Source organism: Neolamprologus multifasciatus, chromosome 17, assembly GCF_963576455.1.
Source record: "Neolamprologus multifasciatus chromosome 17, fNeoMul1.2, whole genome shotgun sequence".
NCBI classification, from domain to species: Eukaryota; Metazoa; Chordata; class Actinopteri; order Cichliformes; family Cichlidae; genus Neolamprologus; species Neolamprologus multifasciatus.
Window position 1 is genome coordinate 16,874,592 of NC_140455.1, and position 20,362 is coordinate 16,894,953.

The following is a 20,362-nucleotide window of genomic DNA, read 5'->3' on the forward strand; positions in this document are numbered from 1 at the left end:
ATATAAAATTAATCAAGCTGCTTCTGCACACAGCAACGGTCTGTTTTTACAGGAGATACGCATGATTTAGTTCCGATTTCTACGGTCCTCATATGCCAAGAAAAAGGAATGAAAGTTGTCCAAATTAGAGATGAACAGATTCAAATTTTAAGTTTGGGAAATCAGCTTTACTGAATAAATCAAAAGAATTTGAATGCTAGATTACATTTATTATTATTCAGATTTTTTTCCCCCAAGTTTTAAATTTTGAGATTTGAGGCATCAAAAGTACAAATACTCGGAATAAGTCATTTCTTCCCCAAAAAAACATTTTTCAATTGCCAAATGTTAAACTATAAGAGACTAGAGCAAAATATTTAATTAAGGATATGAATAATATAAATAATAAATAATATTGAGGATATGAATAATATAAAATCTATGAAAGTCATAGAAACTCACAACTTAACTGAATACAGCAAACCTCAAAATATTGAGAAACTGCATCAAAAATGTTAATTACTCAATCAAAAAAAAGTCACTCATGTTTGACTAAATACATCAAAGTAGTTAATAACCGGATAAACTTTTGGAATAATAAACATATTTATGTTTACTTTCAGATCACACCTGTTAAATTTTTAATTTCAAACAACCTAAAACTGTGACTTTAAGGTCGAGAAAAAAAACAAACAAAAAGCCACAGCAAGCCTTTAAGTCACAACAGAGTAACTTGCAACCTTTGCAAATTGTAATTTTTAAATTTATCAAATGAAATGTTTTTTTTTTAAAAGATGTGTCAGTGCAATAATAAATATAACCATGTACTGATTAATTCAATTTACATAATTTTTGTATTGAAGTAGTAAAACTAATAGTGTGGGTCAAACGTTTTATGTAAAAGTTACATCTGTGAAATTTATAGTTTTACTTTAAAGTCACGCTTTATAGTAAATTTAAATATTCACTTTTTATGAAACTATGGAAACCAAATTTTTACGCATTGAGTCACCATAAGGTTGAACAAAAAGAAAATTCAAAAAACAAATACAAGATTGTGTTAATACTCATCAAGTAGCATTTATAAGAAAATACCTGGAATAAAATGTTCATTCCGAAAGTGAATTTAAATGAATACTCCATTGATTTATAAACAAAAAGATTTTTTAAGAACGCATATTTAATTTTTTTGTATAAACTTTTGATGCCACAAATCGGAAATTTTCACTTTTATATTACATTTTTCCCTGGCATAAATGGGCCTCCGCACATGGTTTCCAGATGGGAATGAATATTTAAAAAACAAAAAGAAACTAAACCTAGGAATTTTATTTACATTTTTAACATCTTATTCTCTTATTTACACTTTGTTCCTCCATTACATTTTCATTTCCATCTGAAATTAAAAAAAAAAAAAAAAGTCAGCCACATCCAGCAAACAAAAATGTGGTGTCTATTTCCATCACATCTTCGGTTTTAAAATCCACGCCGAGGATCTCTGGCTGATCAGGTAACAAGATAATACTTGGTCTGCAGATTGAGTTGGGCTGTAATGTTTCACTTCAAACCTAAAACCAACCGTTCACTCCTCAGCATGTTTAAAAAAAACAAAAACAAAACGCCACATTTTAAATAAGAATAATGCGTCAGCCCTTTTTATTCTTCCTTCTTATAAAACTCAGTCTAGCCTGTTCTGAAATGTGGTTTCTAATGTGAGTGTAAAGCTATCGATTCTTCTAAACTAGGAGGTCACTGAGGATAATTACCCAATCTTTTCCCGACAACAGGCGTCCTCTCCTGAAAAAGAAAAAAAAAAAAAAGCCCTTTCCTCATGGCGTCCACAAAGTTCTCCACGTTTCTGAGCAGACGTGGCGCTCCTGCACATCTGCTGATCTCAGAGGGAGGGGTTTCACCAGGCTTCGTTCTGCGTCCCCGACTCAGACAAGCTGGGCTTTGTTATGCATTTAATTCTAAGTGCAAGAGCAGCGCCTATGCTAAGGTCCTGTATTTTTCAATTGTTGAGTGGCAGTATGACCACTTCCTGTGAAGAGTCCTTCAGTCCCCGTGAACTTCTAGTTTTTTTCCCTACAGTTTTCCTCGCTGGAAGAACGCCTGTCGACATAAAAAAAGGTCATCAGTAGAAATGAAACAGGTGAACTCGGTCGTAAACCAAGAAAGAACAACAACTCGTACCTTAATGTAGTTTTTCAGGACTTTGACGTCAGGCTGCTGGAGAACCTGGCAGAGCTCCTGATGGATAAAAGAAAAGACAAACTGTTAGCAGGCTTTCTGACACACCCACCTGTCCAACACTAGGTAACGTTCAACCACAGTTCGTCCAAAGTACGGAGAGTCAGCAGGGTCAAACTATATATTACGATACCAACAAGAAACTATCAAGGGAGGGGAAAAAATGCAAGAAAAAAATTATTAAACATATTTAAATAAGGAAACACTTTGAAATTAATAAAACTGAACATAAATAAAGGAACACGTCTCGAGGTATTTTTGAACGTCAGGGTTTGAGCTTTTCTGACCTGTGAAATTTCCGGGGCCACCTGGAGCGATGGCAGGTACTCCTGCTGCAGGAACTGGATGAATTCGAGTCCCTGAAACAAAAACAGCACGTGTTCAAGCGGAAGTGCGGTGACACATAACAAAGCTTGGTCAACCACAAAACACATTTTTACCCGTTTGAGATGAATCATCTTCAGTGTGAGAGCGCACTCCGACAGAACCTGAAAAAAAGAAAACAGTTGAGGCTTGTCACCAAAACAAGAACTTTTTTTATTAAAGGTGGAATTAAAGAAACTCACCAGGACCGTCTGTGCATCTGAGAGGTCAAAGCTCGGTTTGAGGGGAGCCAGGAAACAGGCTGGGACGATGTGTTTGTAGATAAAGTCGGGGAAGCCCACCATGCCGTCTTTACCTCCTGCAGAAGAAGAAGAGCTCAGAGTGAAGCTCACACCCTGTATTGACCAGCAGGGAGCGACAGAAAACGAGCTTCCTGCTCACAGGACACAACTTCCTGTCGAGGTCATGTTTCAGACTCACCCCACAGCTCCACCAGTTTGGTGAGGATGATGAAGCAGGTCTTCTGCGCGATGGGGTCAGGAAAGTCGACAGCGCCCTGAATGATGGTGAACACGATGCGCTCCATGTTCTCCGCCCCTGGAAACAAAACATTTAACTTTGGCCTGTTCTTTCATTTTAAGTATAATAAGAAAAAAATATTCTGGACCGTTTTCTCCTCTTGTTTCCTTTCCTCATTTGTTTCCTTCTTCCTACCATCTCTTTTTTTCCCTTCATTCCTTCCCTTCTTCCTTTGTACTTCCTTGTTCCTAATCCATTTTCTCTCTTTCCTTTTCCCATCATTCCTTCTATGCTTCCTTTCCCTGAATGAGCCCTCCCCTGTGAGGTTCAGATCCTACTTCTGTGTCTACGTGTTTCTTGGCATGCTGAGTGGCGCTCACCCTGATTGGCCATCACCTCGTTCATCCCACTTCCTGCGATGGTCTGGATGAAGCTGAAGTAACTCCTCCTCAGCATCTGCTTCTCCAGTGCCGCTGTCTGGTCGTTCTCTTCTGCCGGGCGTGCCAGAACCTCGAAGATGGCAAGGACGAGGGGCATAAAGATCTGCTGCAGGAAGGGAGACACCTGCCGCTGCCGTGGCAACAGGAGAAGTTTGTTAAGGATGGCAAGTCAGAGTGTGCAGGAAGGTTTGGTGCTGGTTCAGCGGCGGCTTACCTTAAACTTGGCAGTGATCTGGCTGATGAGCGGGATGAACTCCTGTAGATCTTTGGCCTCGCAGTCCTTCAGCATGTGCTCTGAGGCAGCGGGGACGAAGGGCAGCACCTCCTCCTCCATGCAGATGATCATGCGGTGCAGGAACGAGCGCACGGAGCTGCGCAGCACGCTCCGTTGCACGGGGCAGCTGAGTGCGGGCAGGAAGGCCTGCAGGCAGTCCCGGTACACCTCGGTGCAGCCACACTGCTTCACTGTCTGCTTGTTGCTGAAAGCTTTGCTGGTCCGGCTGAAATGCCACAGACGGTGGCGAGGTGAGTAGCACGCCGTGGCAGTGGACAGAATAATAAATAAATAGATCGTTGATGGATTCTTACCTGGCGAAGCCGACGGCGTGACTCAGGCAGTCGGCGAGGGCGGTCTGACGCTCCTCCTCAGTCTCCTGGGGGAGTTTGGCGAGTAGCAGGCGGAAGGCGTCCATCAGCGGTGTCAGCAGGCTTCTCATCAGTGCCTGCTTCCTCTCCACAGGGCTCTCGCTGTTGACGATGAGGATGCCGGCTGCCTCAAACATAAAGAGCTGGTCGTCGCTGGTCAGGAGTGCCGGGAAACCGTTTTCCTGGATAGAGAAATGCATGAGTTAGTATAGGAGGAGGAAACAGCAAGAAGAGGTGGTGTTGTGATACTCACAGGCGGAGTGAGCTCCAGCAGGTCCTGAATCCTCGTCAGGATGTCCTCGACGAAGGCATTCATGTGTTTACTGCCAACAGAGAGCGGTAAACGAACACTGGGTTTTAAAGTCAACTGAGCGTATTTTCAATTATTCGGATGTTCTTTCTTAAATCAGACTCTTTGTTCCTGGATTCATTAACTACATTAGATTCACATCCAACTGTAATGAGTGTCATGCTATATTTCTGTCATGGAGCAGCCTGAGCAGACGCCTCGGGGCCTTAACGCCTCACCGAGGGGGCCTCCTGGTCAGATCCACCTCACTCTGCCTTTCAGATTGAGGCTAAGTTCCTTAGCATCATTCTTTCTACTCATGACCATAGCGGAGGTTAGAAATCTTAATAAATGGGTAAACAGCTGAGAGCCACACCAGTGAAAGCTGGAGGTCAAAATAAAGCCGACAGATTGAAACCATCATCATAAACCACTGAACCTGACTCCAGTCTGAGTTATGAACAGGTTCAGTGTCAGAGGGCAACTTGCTCACACATTTCATGTCTTTTTTGTCTTTGTGGTAATATAGAAAGAAAAAGAATCATCTGAGTTCAAAAGACTAAATATTATAAATGATTTTTAAAAAAAAAAAAACATGGCTAGACATGTAGTTTTACATACAAAAGTTTGCACATATTCAGTGCGTCCCCCTCCGGACGCTGGACATACGTCCACACGACAATAAAACTTGTCCCAAATGTTTGTGATGTGTGGACTCACCACTGCTGTTAATCTACCTGCTGGGAACCACAAGAAACTCACAAATCTGATCTAACAGTTTGTGTTTCCATGGCTACTGTGAACAAAATGACAGCTGTAGTTTCTGTTTTATTACGTTAAAAAGAAGCTGGTACAGCTCAAAGAGTTTATGAAACAATATTTTCTCAGGTTGTAGTTTTGCTGTTTTCTGTGTAAGCATCACATTTTGTTGTGGTGGAGTTATTCTTGGTGTAGAGCACACTTGTGAAACCTGTTGCCCCATCAACGGCATCACATGGCTTCCAATGGCAACGGCTTGCCATTGGAAACTGAAACGTGTGATATTGTGCAGCAAGTGAAGCTGGACTCACTGTAGGGTTTTGATGAATCTGGAGAACAGGTAGGCCACCCTGCTGCGGACCTTCGGGCTGTTGTGTCTCAAGCCTCGCTGGTCCAGGAATGCCATCAGCACGCCAGGAATGTGCTGTGGCTCCACGATGAAAAACTTTTCGTATCGCACAACCGTTTCAAAGAACTCCAGAGCGACGGAGGTGTGTTGGTAGCTGCTGACACCGCAGGAAACCAGCTAAGGGTTCAAAAAGAAAACGCATTTAAAGTTTTGCCGCACAGACGCCGAACCACAGCCGAGCGGTCATGTGACTCACCGTCCTCATCATGTCCTGCAGAGCGCTCGTCTTGGCCGTGTCTCCAGAGAAGTGGGCACCATGCGCCGCCGGTAAGGCCTCACCCAGCATGTAGAGCAGCCTGATGGCGACCTCCACCTCCATGAAGGGTGCTGTCTGCCAGTTCCTAAGAGGAGATATTAAAGCTGAAACATGGCAGCTGTGTTTTTCCCACCTCTCTAAACAAATCAAAACATTTCTTACTGCATCGTGTTGGTGAAGACGCGGCGGACGGCTTCCAGCAGCAGCTCCGGTGAAACCTGAGCGAGTCGATCCAAAAGCATCTTCAGCTGCTTCCTGTACTCCACAAACATAGCCTCGTCCTCGCCCTGAGAAACAACAACAGCAGGTGTAATGCCTGCCGCTCTGCCCCGCCCTCACAGAGGAAGAAACAGAAACTCACCTCGTTCTCAAAGTTGTACTCGTCATCGTACGTGAGTTTTTTCATTACAGCGAGCATGATGGCCTATGGTGACAGCGAGAAAACTTTTTAATGATTTGCCCTCAGATAAAGACGTGAGAATGCACTGAGCGCGCTCAGAGACTCACCTCGATGTTTGCTTTCTGCTGGTCTGTCAGCTGAGGAAGCTATGAACAGAAAACAACCTCAGAACATTTTAAACCACTGCTGTGAGACCCGAAGGTCTCTAATTTTTAACATGTTCTCACTTTTAAACTTGTTCCTAAAAGTTAGAAAAGCTGCCCGGGCCTCAGAAGCCTCACCTGTTTGAGGACGTGCAGGTACTCGTAGCAGAAGCCGACGATGTTGGCCGAGATGTCGTCATCCTCGTGCACCAGCAGCTGCAGCAGCAGAGGCACTTTGGCCTCCACGGCCTGCAGCGTCTCTGCTGCGTCCTTCACGTTGCCGGTTTTCGCCAGCTTGGTCCAGCTCAGCACCAGACTCTGACCCATGCCGTTCACCAACCGTGAGAATTTGGCCAGGAAGTCCACATCCTCCTCCTAAAGGGGACAGGAAGAGGAAACATAAACATGAAGCTGTAAAGGAAACACATTCTGCAGGAACAGTTCAGCGCTGCAAACTTAAGAAAACAAAATCAATTTTTAAACTGATACATGTTTAACGAACCAGCTGTGAGACCATCTGTGACATCACAAACACCAAATCCTCCTTTCATAAACACTGTGAGTTTTTGTAGAACTGAGGCCTCAGTGTTGCTGCTTTTTTCCTTTAAGTAAAATATTCTTGTGTTAAACGATGATCTACAGCAGCTATTCTTCACTTGGTGTCTTTTGATTAGCTCTGGACAGGCTGTGAACAACGATGATGGATGGACGATGGAAATGTTTCATGTTTACGTTTAAGTCACAGCTGGAAATATTTATTTATAATAACAGCAGAATGGTGCTTTAAGTCACCGTCAGACATTTTCAGGACCCTTGTGAGCCTCTGAGGCTGTGATGGGCGTGTTCCTTGTATCCATGGTAACTCTAACCTGCTCCACGTTGAAGAAGCCTGCTGACTGTAGCACTTGGCACAGAGACTCTACCAGCTTGGTTTTGTCCACTGGATCCATTCCCTTGTTGACGATTTCAAACAGGCAGTCGCAGGCCTCCTCCCTCAGCTCCTCCATGGACATCTGGCTCAGCAGCAGGTTCACGAACCTGAAAACACAAAAACAGGTGAGACGTGATGGCCATGGGTCAGAAATCATGTATACGACGCCTCTCCCCGTGCTCGTTCTGACCTGTCATTGGCGATGAGGTTGAGGTCGATCCAGGACACGTAGGCTCCGACAACCTCCAAGCACTGACAGGTGAGCTCGGGGTGGGACTGCTGGTACGTCTGCAGGATCTGGAACCAGGACTCCACCAGGCTGGGGATGCTCTGCTCCCTCATGCTGTCTTTGATCAGCGTGTTCCTGCGAGTCTCCTGCAGGAATACATGCAGCGAAATCATCACCAAAGCTACAAACGCTTCCTATGACACATTTTCTGTTGGATCATGTGACCGCCCTTCCTTAGAAACCAGTCTGTTTTTGTGAGTAACGTGTGGGCCAGAGCTCTGTGGGTTTCCTTTCCTGCAGAGGCTTCTTCCTCCCACATCAGCCTGCTCTCCTTCTCTAACTCAGCAACAAATATAAAACACCACCAAAGGTTTTCCCATCATGATCCGCTTTCTGACCTCCGGCGTGTGCAGGATGTCTCTGTCCACCACCTCGGCGTCGATGGCCATCAGTGTCCTCAGGTAGATGTCGACTCCGTGGGGGTTCAGACCCACCAGGGACAGGATGTCGAAGAAGAACTTGGGCCACAGAGTCATGTACTCCATGACGAAGGTGAGGGCGAACACCTGTGCTGCCTTGTTCCTGATGAAAGCCTTCTCGGGCAGAGTGTTCATCAGCTGCAGGGAAGAGATGAAAGACGTGACAGCGAGTCTGTGAGGAGATGTGAGCAAGGCTCAAATCTGCACAACTAAAACAGTGAAAATTACTGTGATGTTTAAACTGGCACAAAGTTGTGACATACCTGAAACTGGAGCCACTTCATCAGAGTCTCTCTGATGAGCTGCTGCTGAACAGCACTCAAACTGCAATGTCTGTAATACACACACACACACACACGTGAGAGCAGCTCCAGCAGGTAATACTTATCATGTGATCACGTGTGAAGAAGCTTCTTTCTCACCTGAACTTGATCTGATGCTCCAAGACTTGGAAGCAGAAGAATTTGACGTGGTCATCACTGAAACACAGAAATGCATTTAACAGCTGCAGGTACGACTCTAACACACCTGTGGTGTGTGGGCTGGGCACTCACCTGTAAATCCCTTTGGCGAGAGCCTCAGCACAAACCTCCCAAGCGTCCTGAGACTCCTTCAGCTGCTCGAAGTAAGCGATAGCCTGGAAATACACAGAGAGGCGACATCAATGACATCACCAGCTCTTGCTCTACTCAAGCAGCTCTCACACCTTCTCCTGCACCTTTACATCCACAGAGGGTTTACTGGTGCTGATGTCAGGTTTTGATCTGAGTGTGCTCTGCTTATCTTGTTTCTATTGGACGCTGATAAACCTCACAGGTAAGCAAACATCAGAACAGATGCTAAAACATTTCTGTTTGTTTGCCTGTTGTCTTCTGTTTAGTGAGGCCACACACGCTGACCAATCACCACCTTTCAAAGACTCACTGAGCAGGAGAAATGCTGATGGAGCACTAGATGTTTTTAGCAGGCCAGTTCAGCACCTGAACGCTGTCTTTAACTAAGAAGTCGTGTTTCTGGAAGCTCTGCGCCATGTGGTTTGTGTCTCATCTTTGAAACTGAGCAACAGAAGTATCTTCAGAGTGTTTAAGTATGACTGAATGCAGTTTTGTACCAGCTCAAACACAAACATTGAGTAAGATTTACTACTTTCAGCTCCTGACGTGTCGTCTTTGAACCATTTTCAACTCATACATCTGTAAACCCATCCTGCTTTTTTTTGACTGTTTTGGGTGTGTGGGTGGGGGGTATCAGTGGCGATGTGTGGTGGTGCCTCACCCTCTGCCTGTAGCGGGCATCGGCGTTCGGGTTGAGCCCCAGCAGGGCCTGCTCGTCCATGACTACAGCGACAGACTGGCAGGCCATTCGTGGGTTAGCTTTCCTCCAAGGCCAGTTCACTCCTCTCTGCTGCTGCCGGCCAGAACTCTCTCATCTGCAGCAAGGAAAGAGATGATTGTCACAACACAGCACAGGTTAGTGAGATTGAAGCAGATTAATTAGATGATTTAAGGGCAGTTACAGGTTTCAGGTGTCATTTGTTCAGGTAAACTGTTTCAGCAGAAGCCAAAGAAACATGATCAGCTTTAGAGTTATTAAGGTTACAGTTAAAGAAGCACAAGATACTTATTTTTAGTAATTAATCAGAAATCCCAGGAAAACATACAGACTCCATTAAATAAAAAGTGAATGGACTCCATTAAAAAAAAACCCACTCATCACATTTAATTCATCCTAGTGCCGTTAAAGTTTTATTTCTTTTAATTTGTCCTTCCTTTCCTTCATCCTACTTTAGTTATATTCCCTCATTCATATCCTACGTCCTTCCTTCTCCCCTTGATTCCTCCATTTTTAAAAACTCTTCCTCTCCCTTTTCTGCCTCTTCTTGCTTATTTCTATCCCTTTTCTTAATCTTGTCCGTTGTTCTTTCCTTTGTGTACTTAAGACTTGTTGTTGCTGTTTGTAAATACAAATTTAATGAATAAAAGACTCAAAGTATGTGACTGATGTTGTCAGATAAAAGTAATAACTCAAAAAGAAAGGCTCCAGAGATATGGCTCTTTCCAAAGGCCCTTTTTTTATCAGATTAGTGGAAATTTGATTCTGCACTGTAATGATGATAAACACATCAGATCTAGGTTGTAGTTTCAGTGAAACATGTGAGCAAGGGTGGGTTGATTAAGAATAAACACAGCTGTATAAACAGGGCACCTCTCTACCAAACTCCATTCGCTTTTTATTAAATTTCAGTAAAGAAAGGTTTGGATGCTCTTCTTAACCTTATTAGCTTCGGTTTTTTTAATTAACCAAGTACGTGGTAGAGTAGGTGTACACTGTTGTACAGTAATAACACATGGGTAATCTGCTGTAGAAAACGGGCATTTCTCCACCAAACTCCATTCACTTGTGACCCAATTTAGAGAATTTTTCCAGCGTTCTTATAAAAACAGATTTAATCAAAATTACAGACTGAATTACGTTGGCTATGTAGGGGCTAAAGGTAAATAGGTGTCCAGCTGATAGTCAGTCCAGGTGAGCTGGCAGTGCTCTTGCCCGCAGTGACAGCTCGGGTGGCGTTTGTGGACGACGGAGACCGAGGGTGATGCAACACGGGGCCAATACTCCAGCCTTCATGTTTACACCGAAACACCACACGGTCTCATCTCTACCGAACACCTGAGCCCCAGGCGGATATCTCCATGTCGCAGCTCCTGGATGAAGCCCACCTTCGTCAGTTAGCTCCGAGCTAACACCTTCACATCGGAACAAACTAGCTGCTAACGGCAGCTAGCCTGCTAGCCGCTGAGCTCGCGGGCGGGCGGAGGGCGCTCCTCGCATGGTTGAAACTCCACCAAAACCCACCGACTTCACCCGAAGGTGTTTAATTAGATCGGCTGTGACGGTGCGGGGGAGCGGATGGAGCCGAGGGAGGTTCTACCCCGGTTTATGACGGCCCGGTGAGGCTACCTGCCCGCGGCTACGCGAGCTCCACAGCAACTTAAGCCTCACGCAAAAAAACTCAGCAGGCCTCAGTCCCGTTTGCAGTTCACAGCCAGAGCTCAGAGGGGAGAAGAAGAATGAGATCCTACCTTAATGAAACCGTCCTCCTCCGGTGGTTCTTCTCCGTCAGCGCCTTACAGAGCCGCCGGGAGTACCACTGCACGCAGCGTGTCCGCGCACGATCACTTCCGGCTCACCGCGTGTGACCCGGAAGAGGGTCCGCGGTCACTGCGTCAGCAAAACGTGCACTTTTTTAAATTATTCTTTTTTTTAATGAACTTTATTTATCAAAAACAAACGGTTGTTGTTACGGTTGAGCATTACTACAAGATAAAAAAGAACAGAAAAAGAAAAGCGAAAGAAAGAAAGAAAGAAAGAAAGAAAGAAAGAAAGAAAGAAAGAAAGAAAGAAAGAAAAGGGCAATGTAAAATCTGAGCGTATAGGCATAGACCGTGAGAATAAAAAGGGAAATCATGATCCACATCTCAAATAGAGAGGCCTCCTTTTAACATAAACTGAACTTATTGAATAGTACAACAAGTTTACAGGCTTTCTTGTCATTTACATGTTTTAGCGACTTACTCAAGAGTTTAAGATCATTCAGCCATCTGTTTATACATGGTTTAGCTTTGAAATGTCTGCATTTGTGAATAAAAATGTTTCCCAGTAACAAGACAGTCCTAATCACGAAGTCTAAATTGGGTTCTCGGCAAGCATCCCAAGTTTAACTACAGTTACCGTCAAATGTGGTAACTGAATTCCCCTGGGCTGTAGCCAGCTCCACACATCAATTCAAAAGGAGTGGACTGATTCACAATAGAAAAACAAGTGATCCAACAAGTGAACCCTAACTCTAATTTTGAACATTTCATTAGCATTTTTAATTCCTCTGTTTGTGCGATCTTTTCTTGATTTTTTAATTTTATTTATTTATGTATTTTTTCAGTGAAGCTGTCAGACTGCAGAGAAGCTTCAGACTGAATTTTGGCTGGATTTAATTCTGAGGTTAAAAGTTAAAGTTCAGCTGGAACTGTCGTTTCTCTGTATTACACAGCCTTTGCTTCATTAGATCAGTAGATTCATTGACATGGAGATGTTGAATCAAGACATCCAATCAGAGCTGACATAATAAATCAATAATCAAGAGTGATCGACTCTCATATTGATCATATCAGTGTGGAGCCCTCTTTCTTCAGCTCCACCTGCTTGCAGTGGAAAAACCAGCTTGGTCAAACTCTTTATTTTGTAACATTTTTGTGGTCTTAAAACAGTATTTCTAAACGGGGATTGAACCACGAACCTGTTTTCTCCTCCGTGCTTTGATGTGCTGACTGAAGACTCGTCCTGCTGTTCATTAAACAGCAGGAAGCCTGATCTTTCTTATAAGGATATAGGGATAAGCACTATATCTTTCTATTTCAGATATAGACAGATATATGTAAACATACATCTGTGTGTTTGATGTCCAGTGTTTATGATTATTCTGGTAAAACGCTGCAGGATTATAAAGAGGATATATTTAAAATAAAGAAATCACTTGTATTATAATCAGTGCAGAGCTTCCTGCCATTTAACCCTCCTCTCAGGGCTGCTGAGTTGTATTTGACTCTCTCTCAGATATTCATTAAAAACAGATTTTAGCCTCAGAATGAAGTCATACCATCGCTGACACAGATTGTTTGACAGATGTTTGACAGATTATGGGTCAATAGCTCATCTTCTTCAGTTTCTGGGGGGAACTCCACTCGGACGGCACCTCTGAGGAACTTCCGCCCTCCATTTGACGTGCGCATGCTCCGCCCTGCTGCTTCCTCTTTTACTGTGGCAGTGAGCGAGAGGCACCATGAAGGCGTCCGGCACAGTACGTAAACCCTAAATTTACACTTTTTCACTCTTCACACGCGGCTTCTAACAGCACATTTAATAAAATAACGTCTACTTTGAGGGGCTCGTGCAGAGCTATTTCCATAAAGTGCGACTTAAAGCGGCAATTTGAGTCTTTTCACCCCGGTGCGTTCATGTCTACAACATGGCGTCAGCACCATGTGGACTGGGCTCAAACTGAGGGCTGCAGCCGGAGAGAGTGCGATCTCTCACGGCTTCACTGAGAAAATGAGCTCGGCTTGAGGTGTGGACAGCGGTCCAGCAGTAGCACTGATCATATTTAATCTGATTTAATTTCAGCGCAGCTTGATTTGCGCTAGTAGAAGCTAACGTTAGCAGCTAATGTGAGTTCATCTCTAACCCGAGCTATCGGCGTGCTTTTTAACCAGGCATAGTGAGCCGGTTTTTTAGTAGGAACTGTAGTTTTTATCATTGTTTTATAAATATCGGGACTTTATGGAGCTTTTTTTTAAAAAGGCTTAAACAGTTGGGTTTTTTTTTGTAGAATCGCTGCTTTTTCAAAGCGAGTGCGGTCAGTGATTGAGTACAGTAAAAACTCCTCCAGCTCACAGCAGTTATTGTCCACTGTAGGCCAGAACTGGAGTTGATATCAAGTATTCAGAAACAGACACAAAGGGTTGGCAGCACAAACTGAAACACGGACTCAATGAACTGCCTTTAATCCGTATAGAAAGCACTGAATTGAGCGGCTGCAGAACCTCTTTAAAAAAAGCGCAATTTAAGGTTTTCTCCAGATACTCGGTAATTCAGTGGCAGGTGTGTGCACACCTGTGGTGGTTATAGAAATAGGAAATGCTAAGAAAGATTTCGGCTAATGATGACAGCAAAAAAAACCCAACCTAACACCGAGGAAGTATAAGATAAAAGGAAACAGTTATGGATTCTTGTTTTTAATAGAAAAACACAAATCTTTAGAGGATTGTGTTATTTGTAGTTTAAAATATAATTGTTCAAAAAAAGCTTTAAGATATCAATAAAACTGAAGTCATTTTAAAGTTTTGTTTTTGTTTTTTTTTTTTGCCAAAATGTCACTACACACACCTCAGATCCGTCAGTTTAATGATAATTTAATCATGTTTGAGTGTTTGCAGTAAGAAAATGAAACTGTTATTTTATTATCAGTTTGTTTTTGGTGATGTTTAAGTGAGCAATGTTATTTTTAGCTTGTGTGTTATTTGTGATGTCTCCGTACGCACCCAAACCCAAAGGTCACGCCGTTTTCGTGGCGTGATTTTGTCTGGCGTGCGAACAGGAACTTGGTCCTTGTCGCCTTTCTCTGCTGCTGTCGTGCCTCTGAAAGTGAATTCAGGGATCAACATGTCCTATTGTTGTCTCGCTGTTGTTGCTTTGATCATTTTACCTACATGTGACGCATCTTAATTTTCTTCCCACAGCTTAGGGAGTATAAGGTCATTGGGCGTCTGCTGCCCTCGGCTAAGAACCCCGCCCCCCCTCTCTACCGGATGAGGATCTTCGCCCCGAACCACATCGTAGCCAAGTCTCGCTTCTGGTACTTTGTCTCTCAGCTGAGGAAGATGAAGAAGGCATCTGGAGAGATCGTCTACTGCGGCCTGGTGAGTCTCTGTTTAACCCTCGTTTCTTTTTTCCTTGTTAGCGACTCTGACATCGTCTAATGGCTCGTCGTGTTTTCCGGTCAGGTCAACGAGAAGACGCCTCTGAAGGTGAAGAACTTTGGCATCTGGCTGCGCTACGACTCCCGCAGCGGCACCCACAACATGTACAGAGAGTACAGGGACCTCACCACATCTGGAGCAGTCACTCAGTGCTGTGAGTACTAACAGCGGGCCAACGAGGCGCCGCTTCAATGGCGCCTCTGTTGTTAGAATCTGTTTTTAGAAATCAGACGAATTTACTTGGATCACGGTGAGAATCAGGTTTGGATCTGCTTGGTTTACGGTTAATCCCAAAAGTGGGAATTCTGTTTTTCACAGCAGCAAAATATTAAAGATGATTTCAGATTTTGACCTTTTGTCGTGTTTTCATGAGAAATGGGGAGCTGGCTTGGTGCTTTCCTGGCAGATATATTGATCGTTGTGTTTTTGTCAGGAAAAAAGTTTGCTGATGAAAACTTTGAAATGTTTTCGCTATTAAAATTAACGGCGGTCAGCGTGCAGCCAGATTAAATTTTTCTGACTTGTTCTACATCGTGAGGATTTCTCTGCTAAGGACGCCCCGATGGAAACCTCGGACAGTAAATCTGCAGAATCATTTCCGTTTTGTAGTTTCATGGCATCTGAGCGTGCTCCTGCAGTTTCTCCACGGTTTTAAGGACCTCCTGGCTCTAACGTCCAGCTGAGCTCACGTGTCATTGCACGAGCGCTCTGAAGCGCCTGTTCACTGGTTTTTGTTTGAGCTGCTAAACCCAGCTGTGTGTGTCAGCGCTGTGGTGTGTTTGGTCTGAGCTGACAGCTGGTGGTCAAACACCTGAGCGTGGACGTAACTCCTGCCTCTAAGGAGGTTTTAGGCTTAATGATGAATTAATGTCATCATCTGGATTATTTAACAGGATTAATTTAAACATCTAAAATTACTGAACTATTATTGTTCCATCACTGCTGCTGTTTCCTCCAGCGCCTCATCAATGATCTCTAACGAGCAGGAAGGCGAGCATTTCGCTCACATCTGAATCTAAAAATCTAACCTTAGTAGAAACAAAGAGCAGCAGGTGACGTCTGAGTGTTTTAGGGTTTAATTTTTATTTAAACCCTTAATTTTGCAGGGCGTGGAAGGTTTTATCAACAGATGTCTGCACAGAGCAGCTGCCTCCTGTTTGTTAAGCTCTGCCTCCTAACCTCTCTTTCAGATCGTGACATGGGAGCTCGCCATCGTGCTCGTGCCCACTCAATCCAGATCATGAAGGTGCAGGTGATCGCCGCCAACAAGTGTCGCAGACCCGCCATCAAGCAGTTCCACGTAAGTCTTCCTCTCGCTGCCCTCCCTCATCAGGAGGCGGGACTCTCTCTGGGCTGCTGCCACCATTGTCAGCTCCAGCTTGAAAACCCGCCACACCAATGGCCAGATTCCTCTTCCAGGTTTCGAGCCTCCATCTTTAAACCTGGCGGTCATGAAGCTGGCGACAGACGACCGTTAGCGGCTTTGTTTGGCACTTTAATGTCTGGTCATGTGACTTTTGTGTTTCCCTGCAGGACTCCAAGATCAGGTTCCCCCTGCCCCACCGGGTCCTGCGCCGCCAGCACAAACCCCGCTTCACCACCAAGAGACCAAACACCTTCTACTAAAAACAGCTGTATTTGTTTTTGTGCGGGAAATAATAAACGAATCGACCGAACAGCCGACGCCTCGTCTCTGTCTCCATCTTACTGTCACACAAACATCAAACACTGAGCTGCCGGCGCTCAGTCCTCACATCAAATTAACCGTATTATGCCATTTGTATCATATTTGCTACATGAGTTTCTGAGATCTCATCAATATTTTCCAAAGCTGTCTGGCACGCTAGTTCTGGAGCCCGGGCCTTATGACGCCCCTGATCAATACTTGCCAGAATTTCAGAATGTTATGGACAAAACCTTTTTGGGGGTCTAAATTTCACATTCTTGTTAACAAAAAGTTGCCCAATACACCCACTGTATCAACTGTGATACAAAAAATATCTAATAAAATATATCTTCAACATGATATAGCAAAACAATTGCTATAAAGGTTATTAAACATCTGAATTATAATATTTTTTTTGATGGGTTTGATTACAGGGTTAAAGAATAAGATAAGATAACCTTTATTAGTCCCACACGTGGGAAATTTGTTTTGTCACAGCAGGAAGTGGACAGTGCAAAAGTTATGAAGCAAAAATTAGAATACAATAAGAATAAATACAGTACACAACTGTACAGAATAGAATAAAATAAAATACTATATACAGTAGAATAAAATATACAATAAGATAAAAATAGAATACAAATGCTATATACAACTGAGTAAAAATACAACGATGCCAGAAAAGATTATTGCACATTAGTGTTATTGCATGTTTGTGGATGTGTGTGTTTGATCAGTTAAAGTCTTTGTTGTGGAGTCTGACAGCAGTGGGGAGGAAAGACCTGCGAAATCTCTCCGTCCCACACCGTGGGTGCTGCAGTCTCCCACTGAAGGAGCTGCTCAATGCTGTCAGAGTCTTCTGCATGGGGTGGGAGATGTTGTCCAACAGGGATGACAGCTTAGCCGCCATTCTCCTGTCACTCACCACCTCCACTGGGTCCAGAGGGCATCCTAGAACAGAGCTGGCCCTCCGGATCAGCCTGTTCAGTCTCTTCCTGTCCCCAGCAGAGATGCTGCCACCCCAGCAGACCACACCATAAAAGATAGCAGAGGCCACCACAGAGTCATAGAAGGTCTTCAGGAGTGGGCCCTCCACTCCAAACGACCTGAGTCTCCGCAGCAGGTACAGCCTGCTCTGCCCTTTCCTGTAGAGGGCGTCTGAGTTATGAGTCCAGTCCACTCTGTTGTTCAGATGAACACCAAGGTACATAAAAAACGAAGCGCAGTTTGAACAGCAAAATTACCAATAAAGTCATGTTAGTACACAGACCATACTGTCCCATATTTATAGGGTAATTAAGTTTTTATTTTTATAAATTGATTCAATGTGGTATGAATGGGGGAATGAATTTGCTAAATATTTTCCAAAGCTGTCTGGCGTGCTGGTTCTGGAGCCCGGGCCTTATGACACCCCTGATCTAAAGAGCTGAACTTTGACCCACCCTCTCATGTTTTTTTTTTGTTTGTTTTTTTTTACATGGCTTCAAACTTAACATAAATTAATATTCTGGAGCTAAAACTTTCATCAGATAAACTGAAGTTACTGTAAATAAAGGATGGTCTGTCTGGGTGTAAGAGGACCGTGAATCCAATTCTGATTTTAAACTTTTAAAGGTGTCTTACAAATGTAGAAAATGGGACTTCTTCCTGTTTGATATTTTCTCAGATGATGAACTGAAGCACTTTTATCCACCTTCTCTCTAAATACACCAGACATGACATCACTGTGACGTTTGTGACGGTCACATTTTAGTTTTTGATGAATGTGATCAAACACCGATCAGCTGACAGTTTCAATTGGTCGAGCCTTAAAGAGTGATGAAACTGCTGAGGCTGACGGGCAGCTTCAGGTAATGAGACCCAACAAATCCCTGATCTCTGACCTTTGACCCCAGGAGTAATTGTGAACTTGCCGCTCTTATGCTGTCTATCCACATGGTGGCAGTGTTGTCCAGGACATGAAGTGTAGCTGAGCAGCGATTTCAAAGCTGCCATCTCAACTGATTATTGATTAGCTTAACCTTTGTGCTGATGAAGGCCGCCTTCTCCTCAGCCGACCTCAACCTCTAAACATTCAGAGCTCCGCCTGTCCAGATCTTCGTGCTGGATCTAATTTCCAGTTTGATGACATCAGGCCGCACTCGAGATCATCGAGTGTGGATCGTAGCTGAGAGGCCCTGAAACCTGACAGGAATGAAAAGGAGAGACTTCCTAAACACTTTGTGCCGTCATGCTGTTTTCAAAGGTTCTGTATTTCTATGAAACTTACTCAATTGAAATTCTTCACAGTCTTTGGTGAGAATCGGAGGGACCTGCAGAAATGTGGGTGAGAATGTGTGTTTGGTAGAGTGGCTCAGTGTGAATGTGGGTCCACTTCGGTTGTTCGGACTCGGCTGTAATCGTCCTCAATGTGGGCTAACTTACAGAAAAGGAGTGAACTGGGCATGTGCAGAGAGGACCTCAGATAGCGCTGGAAAACTTCACCTTCATGAACACGTAAAATTGTTAGCTATACAGAGGGAGGCGGACAGCAGGAGGACGGCGACGTGTTTTCTGTTATTTGTGAGCAGCTCCATGCACAGCACTGGTGACAGGAAGCTGGTTATAACTCCAGAAATGAATACCACACAAAGCAGCTTAGTCTGTATGGCAGGGATTTTATTGTTGGGCTTAAAAGGCCGTTTGGTTTAAATTCTCAGGGCTTCGAGCTCCGACTGCACACAGTTAAAGCTTCCCAGAGGAGCTCATTGGGAACGCCAAGCTGCCAAGAGCTCAGAGGCCCTTAAATGCTGCTGGCTGTTCTCTGCATGTTTGAAATACTGCCGATGGCTCTCACACAGAAAATAAGTGTTTAAAGGCAGAGAGGGGACGTCTGATACCAGCCTGCTGCAGGACCGACCTACGGTGGCCCAGAGATGCCAAATACTACAAACGTCAGAACTTTCCTCCGTTAACGATCTTGTTTCCAAACGTTTAACTCACCGAGCATTAGCACCAGCTAGCTCTCCACTGAAACCATCAGCTCCAGTTTAAACACGTGTGACGCAGAGCAGCAGAAACATGCCTGGGTGGATGTTTGACCCCTCTCTCATAATTCATATAACACCCAAGTATGCATTCTGTGTAAACTCAAAGGCTTGTGGGATTTAATTAAAATTAAATTACATTTTCTGACTGGGTTATCATGGAAAGCATGACAGCAGAGACATTTTTCAGCTTCATGGCAGGAAAAACAGTCAGGGGCTCGTACCTTTACAAAATGATTCTGAACCTGAAGAAATCAGGGCTGGAAAAATGATCCTACTTTCAAATTTAGGTGAAAAACAAACCTTTCATGAATCTAAAATATTTTAATGGTGATGTGAACCTTGAAAGTTTACCCAGAATGCACTTTTTATTAAATATGGGAGAGAAAACGACAACATGGCAACAGCCAATAATCACAGTGAAAATACAGTCGGCCTGTTAAAGTCTGAACAATTAAATAATTGCCAGAAAATTCTGTGGTTAATGAATCTTCATAAGAGTTTTAATTTAAAATTATATATTTTTTAATGTTTTAAAATGTATTGTTTATAATGTATTGTGCAATTAAAACTCAAAACATTATTAAGGGGTAGTGAAAACACTGTGAAATCACAGTGTCATTCAGTTCATGTGTTTTAGCAGTCTGAGAGTGGCTGTGGTCCAAGTATCCAGCTGGTCACCTACCAACTGCAATATCAGTGGGTTGGTCCCCAAGTCCCTGAGCAGACACCAGGTTGTCCCTGATGCTTCCATCATGTATAAATGTTGGACAACATCCTCGGGCACAGAGGAAGTGATGTAGGAATGTGTGTGTGATTTGGTAAAAGAGTAGTGTAGAAAGTGCTTTGAGTGACAAGCTGAGAAGAAAGGAAGCTCTCTGATTTCTCTCCTCTGCTCACTGTTTCAGGTTGTTTTAAGCCCCGCCCCCACCACACACACAATGAACAGAGCACAAGAATTGAAGTCAAGACAGCCTGTTACTGTGTTATACTGTTGTATTAGTCTGTTACAGCAGCGGTCCCCAACCTTTTTTGCGCCACGGACCAACAATATTTTCACGGACCGGCCTTTAAGGTGTCGTGGA

General features: G+C 43.8%; 2 protein-coding genes and 1 non-coding gene across 3 annotated transcripts; 2 read left to right on the forward strand and 1 right to left on the reverse strand.

Moving 5' to 3' along the window:
* Positions 1-233: 233 nt before the first annotated feature.
* Positions 234-11,266, reverse strand: xpot (exportin, tRNA (nuclear export receptor for tRNAs)). The gene is made up of 24 exons (XM_085137954.1): positions 11,136-11,266; positions 9,328-9,481; positions 8,607-8,689; positions 8,475-8,531; positions 8,316-8,385; positions 7,972-8,190; positions 7,535-7,719; positions 7,283-7,451; positions 6,552-6,788; positions 6,378-6,416; positions 6,232-6,294; positions 6,033-6,157; positions 5,811-5,955; positions 5,517-5,731; positions 4,411-4,480; positions 4,101-4,339; positions 3,727-4,012; positions 3,453-3,642; positions 3,034-3,150; positions 2,796-2,911; positions 2,670-2,717; positions 2,517-2,588; positions 2,173-2,229; positions 234-2,091 (listed from the first exon to the last, which is right to left on the reverse strand). The coding sequence occupies exons 2-24, from the start codon at positions 9,412-9,414 to the stop codon at positions 2,065-2,067; spliced, it is 2,916 nt and encodes a 971-aa protein (XP_084994080.1). The 5' UTR covers positions 9,415-9,481; positions 11,136-11,266; the 3' UTR covers positions 234-2,064.
* A 1,512-nt stretch (positions 11,267-12,778) lies between these two features.
* rpl18a (ribosomal protein L18a) lies at positions 12,779-16,261 on the forward strand. The gene is made up of 5 exons (XM_085137957.1): positions 12,779-12,907; positions 14,346-14,525; positions 14,610-14,739; positions 15,776-15,885; positions 16,119-16,261. Exons 1-5 carry the CDS (start codon positions 12,890-12,892, stop codon positions 16,209-16,211), a joined length of 531 nt encoding a protein of 176 aa, XP_084994083.1. The 5' UTR covers positions 12,779-12,889; the 3' UTR covers positions 16,212-16,261.
* On the forward strand, positions 14,141-14,272 carry LOC146499208 (small nucleolar RNA SNORA68). Its single transcript, XR_014870459.1, has one exon. It is a non-coding gene; the product is annotated as a small nucleolar RNA SNORA68 (small nucleolar RNA).
* Positions 16,262-20,362: the final 4,101 nt, after the last annotated feature.